The 20890-nt window shown below is 40.5% G+C and overlaps 2 protein-coding genes across 14 annotated transcripts in view; both read left to right on the forward strand.

The window, feature by feature from the left end:
* SYTL2 (synaptotagmin like 2) overlaps window positions 1–16254 on the forward strand; it is a 104716-nt gene extending 88462 nt beyond the window's left edge. For 9 of the 13 annotated variants that reach the window (XM_029207318.1, XM_029207320.1, XM_029207323.1 and 6 more), the window contains 6 exons: window positions 9–111; window positions 2118–2288; window positions 4277–4355; window positions 6089–6188; window positions 7881–8086; window positions 8924–10169. In XM_029207318.1, the coding sequence (XP_029063151.1) occupies window positions 9–111; window positions 2118–2288; window positions 4277–4355; window positions 6089–6188; window positions 7881–8086; window positions 8924–9069 (805 nt within the window). In that variant the 3' untranslated portion in view covers window positions 9070–10169. Of the gene's footprint in view, window positions 1–8; window positions 112–2117; window positions 2289–4276; window positions 4356–6088; window positions 6189–7880; window positions 8087–8923; window positions 10170–11115; window positions 12397–13847; window positions 13867–15769; window positions 15822–16133 lie in introns of those variants that run through there. The other 4 variants (XR_003791374.1, XR_003791375.1, XR_003791376.1 and 1 more) reach the window with 4 other exon arrangements.
* A 216-nt stretch (window positions 16255–16470) lies between these two features.
* CCDC89 (coiled-coil domain containing 89) lies at window positions 16471–17866 on the forward strand. Its single transcript, XM_029207330.1, has one exon. It carries the CDS (start codon window positions 16545–16547, stop codon window positions 17658–17660), a length of 1116 nt encoding a protein of 371 aa, XP_029063163.1. The 5' UTR covers window positions 16471–16544; the 3' UTR covers window positions 17661–17866.
* The last annotated feature ends 3024 nt before the right edge of the window (window positions 17867–20890 follow it).

Raw genomic sequence — 20890 nt, forward strand, 5'->3', positions numbered from 1 at the left:
CTTTATAGATATGTAAAGACTTATCTGTTACCAGACAAGGGCAAAATGGGCAAGAAGAAAACGCTTGTAGTGAAGAAAACGTTGAATCCTGTGTATAATGAGATACTGCGGGTATCTATGACCTCTCTATCTAGGAAAATCCTAAATGGTGACCTATGCATTTAAAAGGCCATGTCATCTTGGGTAGTGTCTCTACAGAGGAAGTCAGTCACCAAGAGAGAAGGAAATGAATAACCATTTTCTGAGAATCTGCTTTGTATGAGATGATACACCATGACTGTTGTATGCATTATCTCATGCATGTCCTCCATACCCTGCCAGGGGGATAGTATTATCTGCGTCTCACAGATGAGGCAAATGAAGCTTAGAGAAATAAAGGAACTTGCTCAAGGATACACAGCTGATAAAGTTGAGCATTGCTGCCAAAACAATCTTATAAAAGCCTAATTCTGATCATGTTATTTCTTTGCTTAAAATATTTGAGGATTCCCATTATTCTTAGGGTCAAGTACACCCATCCTAACACGCATACCGCTCCCTTGATAACCTGAGCTCCAACTTCATCATTCCACTTTCATAGTCTTTCTTCAGGTCACCCTGATTCCTTTCTGTTCTTTGGAGGAACTACATTTTCTCACACTGCTGGGACTTTCTGTTCCTTCAGACTGGGATATTCTTCCCCACATTCTGTCCATAACTACTTCCCACAGCCTGAAATGCCTCTTCCTATGAGAAGCTGTCCTTAACCCCTAAGTTTCCCTGCTGTCTGCTGCCTCAGTCTCCTTGTTTTACAATAGGCTGTGTTAACATTCCGCACTTTAACTACTGGTTTAATTGTAAGTTCCATGAGGGCAGGGACCAACTCTGTGTTGCTTGTAAACTGCATACCCTTACACAAATGATTTAACCCATCTACACTTCAGATCTACAAAAGGGAGACAAGAATAGTACCTACCTACCAATATGTATGAAGTAATTAGTATGCATTAAACACTTAGTAAATGCTGGCTCTTAGCACAGTGTCTGGTATAGGTACTTAAAAAATGTTTATAGATGGAAGGATAGATGGATGGATAGGTTAATGAAGAATATACCTGGCTCAAATGCCCATATTCCTTTTTCCTTCAAACTTTATTATGCTGCCTTAGTCATGAGTAACAGATTATTTAAAACTACAAATATGAGAAGGATTATTCATTCCCTCTTTCTGAAAATTCTGTCCAAGTATTTGGTTATCCTCTGAGAAAAGGAGCAACATTAAATTAACCCTCAGTCATCCATGGGTGAATTTTCTGTAGCAAGTTTTTAATTATGACTTGACTATGATATACTTCAGAACCCTAGCTATTTCTAGGTCAGCTACTTCAACCCTATACTCAGGAAAAGCCAGCTAGTTTAAATGGTAAACTCAGAGAAAGGCAAGTCTGCTACAACCAAAATGGACAGTCAGGTAGTATATCATAAAGCCAAATAGAGATTATTTTTAGATTAGAAAGACTATTATCCCTTCCATGATTATATATAATCAAGGATTGACTACATTTTAGATTAAAACTATTAGCATGCCAAAAAAAACAGGTTGAAAAATATCTTGTCCTTGCAAGATAATGGTGGGAGAGGTTGTATGTATATGGGACAGGTGATATATGGGAAATCTTCTGTACTTTCAATTTTGTGTGAATCTAGAACTGCTCTAAAAAATAAAGTCTACTGAAAAAAATACTTTGTCCTTAGGTAGAAAACAGACCATTGGATTAAACTTCATTTGTATTTTTAGACTGAATTTGATTTATGTTATATCTAGTTAGAACTAAAAACATCCAGTAAAAATTGAATAATTGGCTTTTGTTTTTAGAGAGCTATTACCGGCTATGATATTTGAGCCATCATTTGCTTTTCCAGAGGGGGAAAGAAAAATGAGCTTTTGTGAAAGATGAATTTGAGCTCTTTGAAACAAGACACTTAGAATAAGATGACTTTGCAATATTCTTGAGACTTGAAACCTAACAGATGAGAAAATCTGATCTACACAGATGAATTTTTTCTTCATCTCTATGTCATAACTTTGGCATAAAATAATATTATTTACCACTTTAATTTCCTTCTTTGAACTGCAGTATAAAATCGACAGGCAAATCTTAAAGACACAGAAACTGAACCTGTCTGTTTGGCATCGAGATACATTTAAGCGCAATAGTTTTCTAGGGGAAGTGGAACTTGATTTGGAAACTTGGGACTGGGATAACAAACAGAATAAACAATTGAAGTGGTACCCTCTAAAGCGGAAGGTAAGTGCAGAGTTTTTTGTTTGGTTTGTTGGTTGGTTGGTTTGGGGCCTAGGATACAGGAGAGAGCTGCTGTATAATTGCGTTTTCATTCAGAATGCTTACCCATAGTTTGGGATCATTATGTCTTTTCACTCTGTCCCATATGTTTCTTATGCTCTTTTCTATATTTTCTATTCTTTTTTTTTCTCCTCTCTATTCTTTGGGCTGGCTATTTTTGGCTAACCTATCTTTTAGTTCAATAATTTTCTTATCTGCTGTGTCTAATCTGCTGTTACACCCAGCTACAGGTCCTCAATTATACTTTTCAGATTTACATTTTCACTTCATTCTTTTTTATAGATTCCATTTCTCTGCTAAAATTCTCCATCTTCACATTATCTTTATGAATTTATTGATCAAAGTTATTTAAAGTGTGTATCTGAAAACTCCAATATCTTAAACGTTTGTGAGTCCCTCTTATCTAATTTTTTATCTTAGTTTGGTCATTTGGTCCTTTGTTCTGATATGCCTGTTCATTTTTTATTGTGTGCTGGACATTGCATATAAAAAATTCTGGGGATAATTTGAGAGGGTTTACTTTTGCATCTGACACACAGAGTAGGGACACATCGCCTTAATCTAGTCTGGTAATGACTAGAAGCTGGGGTTCAGCTTCCACATGGTCTGATCTAGTTTTTCTTTGCCCATATTCCTAGACTGTGGTCTTTCATGGGTTGCAACTGAAAACCTAGGTAGTACTCAAATTTTAGCATGTATCCAATTCACCTGAAGGACTTATTAAATCATAGATTTCTGGCCCTGTTCCGAGGATTTCTGTTTTGGTAAGATCTGGCCCAAGAATATGCATTTCTAACAAATTCCCAGGCATTGCTGATGCTGCCGGCCTGGAGACCATACTTTGAGAACTACTGGTCTAGAGTATTTTCTGAGACCATCTCTCCTTAGCTGGCCAGTTTTTGCCTCCCCAGCACTGTGAGAAGCCCTGCTCAGCTTCTGAGTCTCTTTCTGCTAGGCTTGTTGTGCTCTCAGTTGGCACTACTCGAAAATCAGCTAATGCCTCAAAGTGGAAAGCAGAGAATGTCAGGCTCCAACATCTTGTCCATTTGAGTCCTGTCTAACGAAATAATTCTTCATCACCTTCAGATAGATTCTTTTAATCCAGTTTTTTTTTTTTTTATCCTCATCGGGAGGGTTGGTGTGATCCCAGCTAGTCCATCATAGCTGCAAGTGATACACACAATTAATACGAACTATTATTGAGTATCTACACAATAAAACAGTTCCACTTAAGAAACGGTTCCAAAATATCACATCAGAATCACCTGAAGCACTTATTTCTAGGTCTACCCATGACTTGCTGGATGAGAATTCCTCAGTTGTCAAAAGCATCTCATTTTTAACTAACTTCCCTTATGTTTCTGACATGTAGCCATGTTTTGGAAATAAGGCTCTAAAAGACCAGAATTTGAAAGTAGAACTCTCTCTCTCTTATAATAGATATGTTTTAAAATTATTGTTCAGTCTTTGTTATTATTACAGGCATCTCCTCGTTTGGTCTAAAATAATTAGGTTAATGCAGCTTTGAAAATGTAATATTGGTTCCTCCCCGCCCTGCCCCCACCCCCACTCTTCTTACTCCTTCAAAGAAAGAGAATACAAATAAGTTGTTTTATGTGCTGGCTGAATGACTGAAAAAATGTATGTGTTTCTATAAAAACCAAAGAATCCCAGAACACCTCTCCTGCCTCCAAGAAAGCCATTCTGATTTCTCTGAACTAAAGGCCTTGAAATGTTTTCTGGGTACCCCACAAAGATACACAATATAAAAGCAACAGTCTAGCTCTGATGAGGAGGGAAATTTTAATCCAGGGCACTCATGAGTGATACCTAATCCGAGAAATGAGGCAGATATGGTCCCATAACAGAGCACCAACAAACAGGGTAAATGGTTTGTGTCTCATACCTGCTGACATTCCTTCATTTTCCAGACAGCACCAGTTGCCTTTGAAGCAGAAAACAGAGGTGAAATGAAGTTAGCTCTCCAGTATGTCCCAGAGCCAATGCCTGGTATGTAGTGATTTTCTGTCCAGATTTATGTCCTTAACCTTATGTCTCCCCTCTTCAAGGATTTCTTTGAGTTCTATGATTTTTTCAAAGGTGAAGCCCTAAATAAACTTACTAATTTAGTAATCGTATAGACCGAATGAGTCAATCCACAGTTGTAAACTACAAAATTTTCTTTTTTTTATTGTGGTAAAAACACATAACATAAAATTTTTCTTGACCGTTTTTAAGTGTACCATTAGTAGTGTTAAGTATATTTACAATGTTGAGAAGCAGATCTCTGGACTTTTTCATCTTGTATATCTGAAACTCTATACCCATTAAACCACAATTCCCTTCTTCCCCTTCCCTCCAGGTTCCCCTTCCTGGTAACCACCATTCTATTTTCTGTTTCTATGAGAAAAATTCTCATTTTTTTTTTTTCAGACCAGCTTACAGCCCTTGTTTTAACTTTTACCTCACTCTCCCAAAAGTTTGTATCTCCACAGCGTGAATGGCCTTTCCTGTATAGTGCTGTGATACAAATGGAACTGGTGTGTTTTTTTCCCCCATAGGTGGGAACTGGGAGAATTCATATGAAGCCCCTAAGAAATTAGAGCTCATTTGCCCTCTACTCTCAAGGTCTCATTAGGGGAGAAAGCTTTTTCTTCACAATTTTTAATTGCATCCTTCATGTTAAGGCCTCAGTTCTCCAGCACAGTTAAGGAGCAAGAGACTGTCAGGAAATGTGTGCTAACCCCCCTCTCATTTCCCACACATTTCCCCAAGTTGTCCTCCTTAAGCATCTATATGAATGTTAGGACTGAAATCAGGGGTTGCAAACTCAGGTGCTTTCAGTAGCCTATCCAAGTCTTAGATGAAGTCCCATCTCCTCCCTAAAGCTTTTCCTGAATGTTTTTACTCTCACTGATCACATCATCTTCTAGAACATTACAGTAATAACTTTGCATTTCATTCTTATATTACATTTTTATAGTTTTTATTGATTTTCTCTCTCTAGCTTAACTGTAAACATCTCCCAAGGACATAGATTTCCTGTATTCCTTGTATGTCCAATGACGTTCCTAGCATAGGGCTGAGCACATAATAGATGCTCATTAAATACTGGTTGGTTGACTGATTGGGCCCACCCATCCAGAAATATACGGTAGTATTCCTCCACCCATGTGCACCCAACCTAGACAACAACTTCAGACTAAGCCAACTTCTCAGTAATTCCCTGTCCATAATACTGGCTGTTATGTGTGTCTATACAATAGTCCTATAAAATTTGTAACTACTTTTAACAAGAAGAGTGACTATACCTTAACCAGTACCTGTTTCGTTTACTCTATACTCAAATATGTTTAAAATGCCTCCTATCAGCACCGATTGATATTGGTATTAATATTTGAAAGGTATATGCATTTCACTGAGTAGTTTTGAATATAACTGTAAATGGATGATTCACATACCTAATATCTATAATTGATCTCATTGAGCCAAGCAAAACCCAAAAAGAATGATGTAATACTCTGTACTTGGAATCAATTATTTTCATAGAGCTATCTGAGCTCAGTACAGCCAGACTATGAAAGATATAGTTAAGAACAGATATAATCAATTAGGATCATATGATCAAACACTAGCTAGCATCGCTATGTCAGACCATTTTTAGGTTGGCATCTTTGGATGCAGTACTGCCAAGAGAGGAATGGCAGTGGAATTTCATTTTCTCTCTCTTTTTTCTGTTACAGGTAAAAAGCTTCCTACAACTGGAGAAGTGCACATCTGGGTGAAGGAATGCCTTGATCTACCACTGCTAAGGGGCAGCCATCTAAATTCTTTTGTTAAATGGTAACAGCATTGATAACTCTCCACCCTCAGTTCTACAATAGCCTGGCCTTTGCTGCTTGGTTTTACTTTTCTATATCTGTGATGCTGAAAGTCATCATTCGTAGTATAAATAAAATAACTTGAGACAGTGGCGACTTGAGCTAGAGGGATCTTTGACATGAACCCTCTCCAAGGCTTCATTTAGTTTTTTGCTTTTTGGGTTTTTAAAATAAATTTATTTATTTATTTTTGGCTGCATTGGGTCTTCGCTGCTACGTGCGGGCTTTCTCTAGTTGCTGTGAGCGGGGGTTACTCTTCTTTGTGGTGCGCGGGCTTCTCATCGCCATGGCTTCTCTTGCTGCGGAACACGGACTCCAGGCGCGTGGGCCTCAGTAGTTGCGGCACACAGGCTCAGTAGTTGTGGCTTGCGGGCTCTAGAGCACAGGCTCAGTAGTTGTGGTGCACGGGCTTAGTTGTTCCGCAGCATGTGGGATCTTTCCGGACCAGGGATTGAACCTGTGTCCTGTGTCCCCTGCATTGGCAGGCGATTCTTAACCACTGCACCACCAGGGAAGTACTTCATTTAGTTTTAAAATCATAAAGATAAGAGGGAATATATACAATCGAAACCAGAGATCACATACTCAGATACGTAATGTCTTCTAGGAGATACATCTGCTGATGAGGACAATATTCAATACTAAAGAGTTTATGAAATGGCTAATGGTGATGCCACAACTCTTGGATCCTTTGTGGAGCACCTGTTTTGTGGCCCATTTGCAAAAGGCCTTTTGCATCAGTCTGTAAATATCTGGGAAGTTATTTGCTAAATAGACCCATACTAATAATTAGCTCATAAGAGTTTAAGACAATTTGGGTTTTTAAGTTGCAACCTTTTTCTCTGTTGTAATATAAATGCTTGGCATCTTAACTAAACAGATATTATTGTGCTGTCCTAACTCTCTCTGACTAATTTTATCTATATAGATTCTACCAGAAGACCAATTGTAGCTATTTAAGTTTATATGACCTTATTTATGATTTTCCCTATACATATTCTTCATAGATGTCAACTGATAAGTTTTTCAGCTCAGGTCAGTCTCCCATTCCAAGACTAGTCCCGGCCCTTCTTGTCTGCACAAGAGACATGGTAGCTTAAATTAATTTCACTTATTACCATAAAGTAAATATAAATAATTGCAAATATGTAATATAATTCATTCCCAAAGTCAAATCTAGCAAATTGGAGAGGTTTCTCTTCTTTTGCAGTTCTGTACAAGACTGATTTCTTAGGCTATCACAGATAATCAGGAATAGATTTTAGAGGAATCCTCAAACAATTGCTACATAGTAAACACTAAGTGCAGGTACTGAACTAAGTTGTTTGCTTAATATGTAGTTCTAATATTAACCTTTTGAGGTAGGCATCACCATTCCCATTTTATAGATGAGGAAGCAAGTGTCTAAGAGGTTAAGTCAGTTTCTTATACTACACAGCCACTAAGTGGCAGAGTCAGGATTCCAAGCAAGTGTGGTCCACTCTGGTGCAGAGAGTCTTTCTGCAGGATGCCCCACCATCGCCATCACCATCACCATCTCTCTACACTCTTTTTTTCTTCCATTTCCTCTCGCCAGTCCCGTAGCTGAAGCACACTGAAAGCATGAGTTTACTGTCTTATTAAAATGCTCTCACAATAATGTTTCCTTTCGTAGTACCATCCTTCCAGATACAAGTAGGAAAAGTCGCCAGAAGACAAGAGCTGTGGGGAAAACCACCAACCCTGTCTTCAACCACACCATGGTGTATGATGGGTTCAGGCCCGAGGACCTGACGGAAGCCTGTGTCGAGCTTACTGTCTGGGACCATTACAAATTAACCAACCAGTTTTTGGGAGGTCTTCGGATTGGCTTTGGAACAGGTAACATTTGTTACATTTTTAATTCTCCATGAGTCAAATGCTTCTGGAGACACTAGAGATTGGTTGGTTTGTTGTTTTGCTTCTTCCTAATGAAAACAGATATTGTTTCTGTTAAGTATAATGAAATGAATGAGTGAAGGAATGTCAGGCTGTGTGCCAAGGACTCTGGATACAAAGATTAACAGGATGCAATGTCTGTCCACACAGAGCTTAAGTTATTGTGGGGGAAACCAGAAAAGCCTTCATCATTACTCTTTCCTGAAAAAACATTTATGGCCCTTCATGGCTAAAAGTGTGCTTTGCATAATAATAGTAACTAATATTTATGGAGCACTGATCACTGTACTAAGTGCTTTATTTGCATTATTTCATTTAATCCTCACAGCAGTTCTATGAGTTGTTTCTAATGTTAGCCCCAGAGAAACTGATATTCCAAGAAATTAAGAAACAGAGCTAATAAGTGGCAGAGCCAGGATTCAAAATCGAGTCTGTTAGACACTAAAGCTGTAACCACACTTCCCTAGAGATCACCTACTGTCACTTCCAACCCAATGCTGGAATCCTCCCTACTATCCCCTTATGCACCTGACAGATTCTCATCTAACTTTTATATGGATGTGAAGAGAAATCATTACTCTGAGAGTAATGAGAATAATCCCAATTGTGGTGGGTCCCATTATTGGATATCTCAGATGGTTAAACAGTTCTTTCTCTGCCCTCCTGGTGATGTTAAAACTCTTCCTAGCTGTTTCCATTGGTGATTATAATTAGGGAATGACTCAGTTTTTTCCCAATGAGCTATTCCTTTCTAAATGCAAAGCTTCCCTTTTTTTCCAGGGAAAAGCTATGGTACTGAAGTGGATTGGATGGACTCTACTTCAGAGGAAGTTGCTCTCTGGGAAAAGATGGTAAATTCCCCCAACACTTGGATTGAAGCAACCTTGCCTCTTAGAATGCTGTTGATTGCCAAGATTTCCAAGTGAACCCAAAGTCCACTGGCTCCTCCACTGAAAACTACTAAATACGTGGAATCTGATCTTAAAAATGTTACTATGTAGACAGAGGTCCTCACCTTCTATCTATTGCCATAACAAATGCTACACAGCATGTTAAAGTCAACCTGCATGTACTTCTTTGGTTACAAGGCCCAAGAGACTTAAATGATAACAAAACATGTAATGTGTTTGTGACTCCAACATTAAAGAAGATGTTTGAGAAAGTTAAGAAAATCAAACCATTGCTGCTGCTTCAAAGAAAAAGCTGCCAAAAATAATTAAATGTGGGGTGTTGTTAATGAAAAGAGTTTTCCAATTTGCCATCATGTGTTTCTTTCTTTTTTTTTTCTTTCATTTTTTGGCCGTGCCACAAGGCGTGTCGGATCTTAATTCCCCGACCAGGGATCGAACCCACGCCCCCTGTACTGGAAGCGTGGAGTCTTACCCACTGGACCACCAGGGAAGTCCCACCACCACGTGTTTCAAACCACAGTTTTGTGCTACAGTTAGAAGGGCCTGCCACTTGATCATTGAAAACCCTTGCATGAACTGAAGAAATGTTGGTTTGTAGAAGAGTGACTGAAAGATACTCCTACGAGGGGAAAAAAAGGCAGAATATCAGTGATGATGAAGAATTTGTTCATAAGAAAGCTATTTACTCTGTAATCTCTATTGAAAATGGAATTCCATGTTAGGGCAATGAGACTATATTTACTGCGTATATTTTTTGCCTTGAGAGACTTTCCCTTTTCCCAGTGTTAAAGTCCCGAATGTGCTTTGGTGCCACCCACTGGCCATAGGTGGAATTTAGTTTTGGGCTTAATTTTCTCCTAAGATAAGTCTCAAGCTTGTATTTTGTAATAGAGTGCCGTATATAAAACAAAAGCCTTGCATATATGAGATTCTGTTTTTCTTATAACTCTACTATATGAAAAGAGCATGAGAGTGGTCTCAGACATGCCTTGCAACAAAGTTTTAATTAGAATGTAAGTTGTTAAATTATACTGTACTTCCTGTGTCTGTATAATTTTCATAAAGTATTTTGTAAAAACCCTTAGAATAAATTATTATATGAGTTAATTGTCAAATTAATCTTAGTTCTTGTTTTAAATGAAATACTTTATGTTAAGAACCCTAAAATCTAAATTCCCTAGCAAGGCTAAAGAACTTTTGGGCTAATATTTCTCCAGAGTCTTTACTGCAACTCTGGGCATCATTTCCTCTAAATGGGAAGCTTCAGCTGTGTTATTAAGAGTAGAACTTTTATTTTTAAAAAGTAGTTGAGGGACTTCCCTGGTGGCGCAGTGGTTAAGAATCCACCTGCCAATGCAGGAGACTCGGGTTCGAGCCCTGGTCCGGGAAGATCCCACATGCCGTGGAGCAACTAAGCCCATGCACCACAACTGCTGAGCCTGTGCTCTACAGCCCGTGAGCCACAACTACTGAGCCCGCGAGCTACAACTACTGAGCCAATGTGCCACAACTACTGAAGCCCACGTGCCTAGAGCCTGTGCTCCACAACAAGAGAAGCCACCGCAATGAGAAGCTCACGCACCGCAATGAAGAGTAGCCCCTGCTCGCCGCAACTAGAGAAAAGCCTGCACACAGCAATGAAGACCCAACGCAGCCAAAAATTAAAAAAAAAAAAAAAGTAGTTGAAAAGCTTTGAAGATACATTAACATTTATTCTTAAAGTTTTCCACAAAGACATTTTTGGGTCATTTGATACATAAAGCATTACTCCCCCTTAGAACCCCACTAGCTCACCATCTCAAAACAAGCCCTGATTTAATATAGGTTGGGGGAAGCCTGGGTGGTGAGGGGAGGGTGAGATCTTACAACAGGTATCTAACGAACGTCATTGAAAACATCTGGAGTGCTTGCCTCCTTTCCCCGAAACAGATGCTAGAACCTTCGACCCACTGGCCAGTAAGAGCAACTAACCTAAAACAACACCCTTCCCTCATTGTCTCTCAAGGTCTTTTAGGAGGGTGGTTAATCTAGCTGTATTTCCTCTTCCTGTTCTGGCTGCAGGGAGGGACAAGATGAGGTGAAAGGAGGCACATCTCCAAGATCGGCTGGAGCCATAGCAGAAGTGCAAATCCTGTTCCAGCTCCTGCCACTTCATAGTACAAGCTACTTTCTCAGCCCTTTTTTCAGTTACCTGCTCAGCCATCTGCCAGCATCCAGCCAGCTATGAAGCATGAATGAGATGAGTTCTGGTATCTCCCCATCTAGGACTAGGAATGCCCGCCTCCCCCATCCCCAGATCCCCAAAACACCAGAGGGGACAATAGAACCATCCTTGCATCTGCCCACAGAACTTCCAACTGCCTCGGGTCATCCAAGGGGATGTCGTGTCACATTGTTTTTCCGAAAAAATCTATAAAAGCTTTAATCTCACCTGGCTACAAGAGGAAGGCTAAATGGGATTTTCATGCATTATAAAGTGTAGGCAACCTGAATTCTTTGGTGAACTCAAGTTGACAGACTTTTCATCCAGTGGGATTTTTAGGCGAAGTCCCTGCTGAAATCTTTTATTTTCTTGAACTGGAGGCATTTCCTTGAACTGCATGTTTTAGGGCTCTTTTTCTTTTTCCAGAAACCAAACCAGAAATAAGCCCAAAAGGGGGATTTATTGGAAATAAACTGTTAGCCCAGAGAATTAAGGAAGTACTACAGGAACTAGATTACTTTGGGGACTCGTGGGCTGGAACCAGGAACTCAGATACTGTCTCTCCTCTTCCTCAGGGACAGGCAGCTCCAGCATCACAAGCTCTCAGCTAAAGCACCTCTCTTTCCTGGATTCAGCTTGAGAGAGCTCTGGGAGAAACTGGCCAGGCTTGGGTCATGTCCCCACCTATTGGACCACTCACGGTAGCCAGGAATGGATAGGGTAAGACCTTATGCTTGGCCCTGCGTGGATTATGTGTCCGTCCTGTGGCCAGGGAGAGGTGATCCATTTTCAGAAGAATAGGGTATCATACACATGGGCACTGGAGAAATGAAGAGCTAGGTAGCCATGTAATTTGTTTCCCCCTTTGGTGAAAATGCTTCAAAATTCCATTATTTAAAAAATGAAATAATATTCCAAAGAGTCACTGCTGACTGTTTCCAGGGAGGCCGAAATTTCCCCGACCATCATGACTGCTGCAGCTTTTAAGTAGATGGTGAGGATCCTGGGAACTGCATAACCTGTTCACATGGCCTAGGAGCCCACCAAAGCATGATTACTGTTAGCCTAGGCTTACGTCCAGGGAACTTGCTTGGACTTCTTTGTACATCTCTCATCCATACTCACCATTTAAGTAAAAAGTCCCCGAACATCTGCCTTCTCTTGTACTCTTAGGCATTTGTACGTCTTCTCTCATTTAATTCTGACAATATTCTTGAAACATAGGCATTATTATCCACATTTTATAGTTGGCAGGGAACAAAGAAACTAAAGCACAGAGAGGTTAAGTTGTCCCAAGAAGAATTCTTGTCCCAAGAAGAATCCCCATTCTCCTTTGGGATTGCTCTCCTATTTCCTCTCCTGTCTCCACTCCCCCGCAGGCTCATTCACTGATTTCACTAGTTTGTTTTACAAAACAAATGCTCCCACACATTTGATCCAATCACAGAACATTCCTTCCACTTCTTTGGCTGACTTGTTCCTAAAGAACTGGTTCTTCTTCAGCCTTACAAAAAGAAGACTCTCACTCTTCACATTCAACACCTCAGTCAGGATGTGGGATCAGATTTCAGATCGTTGTGCCCCTATTTTTATTCTTTGAGAAGAGTGATGTGTCCAATTGATCCATGATTATGTTAGCAGTTATCATACTGAATTGCTGTTTTTCTATTATTTGTCTCCATCATTAGATGGTAATTATCTTAAGAACTGGGACTGCAAACCTTGGACATAACAGTTTCTCAGTATGTGAATTGAACGAATGAATGATTAAGCAAATGAATGAATGATGAACTAAAGACCATGGGGTTCGGTATCAAAAAATCTGGGTTTGAATTCTGTCTCTATCACTTACTCTCTGAGTGACTTGGGACAACTTAACCTCTCTGTGCATTAGTTTCTTTGTTCCCTGCCAACTATAAAATGTGGATAATGATGCCTATGTTTCAAGAATATTGTCAGAATTAAATGAGAGAAGATGTACAAATGCCTAGTACTATGTAGGGCATATAGAAGAACTCTGTAAATAGCAGCTTTAAAAAGGAGATGTTAAAAGACTTAACAAAGACAAGTGGAGGGAACTCGTTGGTCACCACTAGGGAGAACATTGGCCAAGGCTCATGACTTGGACCTCTGGAATATACTGGATACTTTCAGGCTCAAAGGTAGGTGGGAAAATGGCATAACAAAGAAAACCATGCCAGAAAGGAGCCAAAAGTCATTATTACTAAACTGAAAGTTCTCTGAGAAGAGTGATATACCTAATTTATTAATGTATACTTAGCATCTAGCACCACATCATACGTTACAAATGTTTGTTGAATAAATCAGTGAATGAATACTGATTAGGATCTTTTGAGATTCTTAACCTTGACAAGTGATCTATGAATTTAATATTTAAAATAATTTTAATGTAGAAGAGATATATAAAATATTCCTAATGTAGAAAATGTATTTAATCAACAGATTTCATTGAGCATCCATTATGTGCAAGGGACTTAGGTACAAAGAGAGGGGAAAGCATCCATAAGCTCATCCTCAAGAAACAACTGCTATTAACATCTTGAGTATTTTTCCTCTTTTCTTTTCTTAGGAAACATATTCTGTGAATTCACTTTACTACATCAGACAACCATATATGATAATCAGCAAAAAAATTTTCAATGTATGTCTGACCCTTTTATTTAAATGAGGACTATTCTAATTTTCTAGTCACTTGCCTCAGTTTTTCAAGTTCCATTTCAGTATATGAAGCTTGAAATTTAAGGAAAAGTGAAGAAGAGATGTGAGGGGGAAATTAAAAGTAAGTTTCACTCACATTTTTAAATTCACTTTCATAAACCCTAAATAACCTATAATTTAAGTTATTAAAATTTTAGTTCGGGAAATTTACCCAGCCTTTTGCTGGTGAAAGCTTTCCCTGATAGACAGATTCAGGATTTGGGAGAGGAGATCCTGATCTTTGAGACCAAAGCAAAAATCTCAAACTCTTCTTTCAGATCTATTTTGCTCCAAGTGAAACCTGAAGCATTTAAAAATCCATCCATGTATAATAACACCCCAGGCTTTTTCCTTATCATCATGACTTGAGAAATTAAGTCTGACCACAGACTTAACAGTGATTGCAGGAATAGCTAACTCTTTGCTCTGTGTTTAAGTTTTCACATCATTAAGATCATTCTAAATTTTAACTTTTTTATCTCGCTTTTTTCAATTATCTTTCAAACACAAGTATTTCCATGCCATTAAATTACCTATAAACATGATAATGTTTAATGTCTACATAATATTCTATTATATGAAAATATCATAATTTTCTTTAAATTTCCTCTTTTTTGACATTTTGGTTTCCAACTTTTAGCCGTTATAAACCACACTTGGAGCAAAACTTTTTCTTTCAGAAAAAGGCCTTTCTTTCAGCAAAGATCTCTCCCAGATGGACAATCATTAGTTCAAAAGGCATAAAGGTGCTTTAAGTTCTCAATACATCAATTGACTTTTACCATGGTATAAGAGAGCACCCATTTCACTATACCCTTACCAGGTATCTTAAATAATAATACCAGGTATCTTAAATACCAGGTATACCCTTACCAGGTATCTTAAATAATAATACCAGGTATCTTAAATACCAGGTATCTGGGTCATCTTAAAAGAAGGGGAAAAATTTTGACTAATTTGATAGATGAAATGATATCTAATGTTAACTTATATTTATTGGATCCCTGATAGGGTTCAATTCTTGGCCATTTCTGTCCCCTCATCTGTGAATTCAATTGTTTATTTCTCTTTTAAGATGTTAATGCTTTATTGATTTGTACAGGCTCTTTGTAAAAATATAAATCTGTTGTCTGTCATATTTATGGTGGATAGTTTTCTCTATTCGATTTTTGCCTTCAACATCCATTCAACACATATTTATCTGAGTCTCCCCAAGGCATTGGTCTAGTCATCAAGGATGAAACAGACACAGTTCCCGCCCCTAAGGATCTCAGAGTTTAACAGGGGAAGGCAGGGGAGTAAATGATGAGTGCAGTAAGGCTTTCAAATGCTCTGTTGGAAGTACAAATAGACTAGAGTGGCCGCACTAAAAGAGGTGAGTGGTCACGTCTACACTTACGGGCTAGGAGAGGCTTCACAGAGGAGGTGATTCTTATCTAAGTATAAAATGCTGAGTAAATTACTAGAGTGACAGGGGACAAAGTGGGAAAAAGCATTCCAGGCAGAGGGAACACCTACACACAGGGCCTGCTAGGGAAACGTCAATAGCTGGTGTTAGGCTAGGGAATAAAACTAAAACGTCAGGCAGGTCCTGAGGAAGAAGGGGCTCCAGACCTCAGAGTCACATAGTTTTGTAAATTATATATAACTTTAGATGTTTAAGTCAAATTGAGTGTTACCTTATTCATCTCTTACATAACATTTAAGCTAAGAAAGTCCTTCCTGACCCAGAACTTTAATGCTTACCTTTGTTTTCCTCTAGTTTCCATTTTTAATACTTTGTTTTCATTTTAGTCTTTACATTTAACTGTTTAATCCATCTGGAATTGACTTTGGTGTGTATAAGGTAAGCCTCATTTGAATCTTTTTTCTGTTTTAATGTTTATCACATCTATATCGTCCATTAAGCTTTTCTCTGTAACCCTGTTGTGCCAGTGGGTAAAACAGGGAGTGCTGAATAGCTAATAAAATGTATTCCCGGTTGGGGACAATGCTTCGGGAAACAAAAGAAATTTCTCTGGGGTTTGCTCTTTCTCTGAGGTGTGTTAAACACTGCAGGTACAAACTCACAGCCATTTAGGATCACCGCTCTCAGAGTACTACTGCTACTTTGTATTTATAGATTGCAAATTTTTTAAGGAGCCAACACTTTCCACAGAGAGGACTTTATTCTCATGACCACTGAAGCCGGGAGAGGGAAGAGGAATATGTCACCACTGCTTGATTTGTTTACTCCCCCAAGAAATTATGTGGAGTCAGGCTTCTTCCCCTGATGCTGGCTGGAAATCAGGTGGGCTTGGCATCTCTGTACAGTACAGGCCAGACACTGGGCTGAGAGCTGTGACTGGTTAGATAGGCAAGTATAACCTGACCAGATTGGTTCTGGACTCACCGGAGTCCCCCTGTGGTTACTTCACAGCATTCTGAAGACCTGTCCACCAATCACAGGGCTCCTTACTGGGTGAAAAAACGACTGCTAGACATTGCCAGGAGTCCCTAGCAACACCGCGGCTTTTGAAATCTGGAAGGGGGAGGCCGTGCAGTCAGCCGATAGTAGAGGAGAGTGCTGATGCCTCAGGAAGAGACGGCTCTCAGGATGGACACCCCACCCTCTGAAGAACCCTTAGATAAGCAAAACAAAAATCTAGAAAACCAGGAAGAGGAGATGGAGTTTAAGGAACTGGATGGTCTGAGGGAAGCCTTGGCAAACCTCCGGGGACTGTCCGAAGAGGAGAAGAGTGAGAAGGCGAAGCTGTACTCCCGCATCCAGGAGCAGTCCCAGCTCATCTGCATCCTGAAGCGGAGGTCAGACGAGGCCCTGGAGCGCTGCCAGATCCTGGAGCTGCTCAACACAGAGCTGGAGGAGAAGAGGATGCAGGATGCTGAGAAGCTGAAGGCCAAGAGCGAGCAGGCCCAGAGGCTGGAGGAACGCTTTATGACCCTGGCAGCCAACCACGAGTTGATGATCCGCTTCAAGGACGAACACAAAAGTCAGAACATCAAGCTGAGAGAGGAGAATGAGAAGCTGAGGATGGAGAATGACCACCTCTTCAGCCAGGCGCTGAAGGACCAGGAGGCCAAAGTATTGCAGCTCACTGCCCGGAGTGAGGCCCTCACCAAGGAGCTGGAGTCTCTGAAACAGAGGAGCGCTCAGGAGGCCTGCCAGGCCCAGGCCCGAGAGAAGGAACTGCTGGAGCTGTTCCAGAGCCAGCAGGCCTGCGCCCACACCAAGGACACAGAGCAGCTGCGCAGCCAGCTGCAGAGCCTCAAGCAGCAGCACCAACAGGCCATGGAGCAGATGGCCAAGGCCGAGCAGGCACACAGCCAGCTGAACCGGGAGCTGCAGGCCAGGCTGCAGACCGTCACTTGTGAGAAAGACGAGCTGTTGCAGCTGTCCATGGAGAGGGGCAAGGTGCTTCAGAACAAGCAAGCAGAGATCCGCCAGCTTGAGGAGAAGTTGGAGACGGCCGATGTGGCCAGGAGGCGTGCGCTAGAGCGGTTCGAACAAGAGGCAGTGGCCGTGGACAGTAACTTGAGAGTCCGGGAACTCCAGCGCAGGGTAGATGGGATCCAGAAGGCCTACGATGAACTCAGGCTGCAGTCAGAAGCCTTCAAAAAGCACAGCCTGGATCTTTTAAGCAAGGAGAGAGAACTCAACGCCAAACTCCGCCATCTCTTTCCATAAGGAAGCTTCTGGTTCCTCTGGCCTCCAATTTAGAAATCAAGTATTTGTGCCTTGTGGCGAGAGTAAAGATGGGATTCCATTTATTCTACTTTTAAGTACAAGAGACCACTCAAAGAAAAACTACTTTACTATGACATTGTTGTTGCCATTGTCAGGATAACACTAATTTTCAGTCCTACCACCTAGAATACACGAGATTAACCAAATTTCTTTCTGTGCCTTTGAAATCTCCCTAAGTTTGCTATCAGTATCTCCACCTCCCCCATAACTCATTCATTCTCAACCTCAGGTATCTTCATGTGTCCTAAGTTTTAAAATTAGCAGCCATTGTGGACTTGAGTGAATCTTTTTTTTTTTAAATTTATTTATTTTTGGCTGTGTTGGGTCTTCATTGCTGCATACGGGCTTTCTCTAGCTGTGGTGAGCGGGGGCTGCTCTTTGTTGCGGTGTGTGGGCTTCTCATTGCAATGGCTTCTCTTGTTGAAGAGCACGGGCTCTAGGCACGCAGGCTCGGTAGTTGTGGCTTGAGGGCTCTAGAGTGCAGTCTCAGTAGTTGTGGCACACGGGCTTAGTTGCTCCGCGGCATGTGGGATCTTCCCGGACCAGGGATTGAACCCATGTCTCCTGCATTGGCAGGCGGATTCTTAATCACTGCGCCGCCAGAGAAGTCCCTTTGAGTGAATCTTAAAAGTGCAATGGGATGTGTTACTGTGAAAAGAAAAAACTAGCATAATTAGCCCTTGTAGATAGGTAGGCTTGTAATCTCCCGTAGTTGAGACTGTAAGCTATAACAGTTAATAGCATATTAAGAGCATGGATAACTTGCAGAAAAGTGTCTGATTTTGCAACGGACCAAACAGTTGCTTGCTTCACCTGCTTTATGGCAGCATCCTTTCTATTTTATTTTAGTCGCACTAGCTCGGAGAACAAAAATTGAGCTCATTAAATTCTTTTCCAAAGTAGGCAAACTTTATTATAGTCAGTTAAATTCTTTTCCAAAGTAGGCAAACTTTATTATAGTCAGTCTATATGAGCAATAAGATTCAAGTAAGTAAAATCAACCCATTTTAATTTTTCCTGCAAGCTTAGATCACATTCCATTTTCTTGGTTTTTCTCCTTAATAAAAACAGGATTTAGAGGTACAAAAAAGCAAATATCAGTGGTTTCATTTAATATTGCACAATATGCTAATAGACAAAAGTCCCCAGTTTGGGGTAATAGATCATAGCACACTGGATATGATACCTGTAGCAACACATAGTGATTGTTGTGTTTCTATTAACATATTTTCTTGCAACTCCTTTATAAAAAAACCCCATCTAAATGGAATGTATATATGTATACTTACATCATTTTTGTAGGAATACTTAAATGTGTAATGATAAAAACAGATAATAGTTATTATATTTATGCAAAGTTCTTAAAGAGGTAGATGTAAAACTACACTTTATGCTTCCTTATTTCCCTGTATTTAGTTGACATATAAGCATTATTATGAATACTTCCCAAAATAGATTGCAGTGTAGTATTTTTCTCACCCATTTAGTGCCAAGAGTGCCAAGAGTTACCTAATGATTTGAATTTATTAAAAAATATTACTTGGTACCTTTTTAATAAACAATTTTAAGCATCACTTGCCTTACCTAAAGCAATTTTTAAAACCTATTTTCTCACAGTTCTATTAAGATTGTGGTATTAAATACACATTCCAAGGATCCACCTTGCTGGCATGAAAGGACTATTTACTTCCTCTTACACATTACCAAGAATCAGAATATATAGGAGCTGATTAAGGTTACCCTTTACTGAGTCCATAGTATTTATCATTGTGCTGAAGCACTTTCAATGTATTGTTTTATTTAATCCTTAGCACCACTGAAGAAGCTAATAGTGTTCATTTCTGTTTCAAAGAAGAGGACACTGAGATTCAGTAATTTGCTCAAGGCCAGTTGGTCCCTGGGGAACTGGGATTTTGATGACAACATCACACTGAAAGATTTATTGACTGTCTACTGAGTACCAAGCTCTGGGGGTGGGCACTGAGAATAAGCATGAAGAAGCATGTTTTCTGCCCTGGAAGAGCTCCCGCACAGTCTAGCCCAGGGGCAAAAGAGCAGTAGAGAGGATTGCCCGGGATGACTAACACAGAAGTTGATATATAAGCTGGTTCTTAAATAACTAGTAGAATTTTATCAGGTGTTCAAAAGGGAGAAAGATTTCAGACAGCATCGTGTAGAAAGTCACAGAGGTTTTAAAGAATGTCCAGAATACTTGGAAATCATAAGTAGTTGGGAGGAGGTGCAGAGAAGCATCTCTGCAGATAGAAAGAAGCGAAGAGAGGCGGGAGGAGACTGGCAAGTGTACAAACAGGAGCCACAGACGAGCCCTCTTCCTCCTCCCATGCAGGTTCGGGCGGATTAGCGAAGAGACTGGTGCGCATGCGTGCCAGCATCTCTTCCCGCCCCCTCCTCCACCCACGCTGGCCCGTGCAAGCTCCGCCCAAACAGCTGTCGGGTGGGGTGGTGATCTCTCCCATTCAACTTTTGTGCCCAGCCTGCGAGGAGGAGGAAGGGGCTCCTGGGCAAAGACCAAGCGGGTCCTGAGGGCCATTTGAGCAGGGAATTCTAGGATCCTTGTACAGGAGTGTGGGCTAGTAGAGGACTTGCCACCTGGGCTCTTCATTAGGAGGGAAGGGTGCGTCTGGAAGAGCATGGGGGTGGGTAAGGTGCATGCTCCCTAAAACGTGGGCACAAAGAAAGGGTCTCAGTTGCCCGGGTCTAAGGACAATACTGTTCAGTCATGCTAAGGAGTTTGTGTTAGGTTGAACCATATAAAATTGCCACTTTGTAGGTTACAAATGATTAGATGTGGGCCATTTCATAATGCTCACTCTAATACCCTTTTGAAAGATATTGAAAAGAAAGTGGGTAATGAAAATAGAAGGTTAAAGATGGATGCCTAGAGAACAGCTGAGGAAAGGAGCCCACAACACAAAGGAAGAAAGTAAGAGTAATGTGAACCTATCATGTGTCAAGTGCTTTTCATGTCACCCTCATACCAACTCTTCAAGGGAGGTTCAGTTATCACTATTTTATAGATAAAAAATGAGACTCAGAGAGAGGGGGTGACTCGCCCAAAGCCAGCAAGTTTTGGGGTGGCAGGGGTGAGATTTGAACCCAAGCCCCTCTGGGAGGACCGGCTTCATGGACGTGCCACCTGCACGGGGACC

The sequence above is a fragment of the Monodon monoceros genome, unplaced genomic scaffold (assembly GCF_005190385.1).
Source record: "Monodon monoceros isolate NGI ecotype Baffin Bay Population unplaced genomic scaffold, NGI_Narwhal_1 Super_Scaffold_7, whole genome shotgun sequence".
Classification (NCBI taxonomy): domain Eukaryota; kingdom Metazoa; phylum Chordata; class Mammalia; order Artiodactyla; family Monodontidae; genus Monodon; species Monodon monoceros.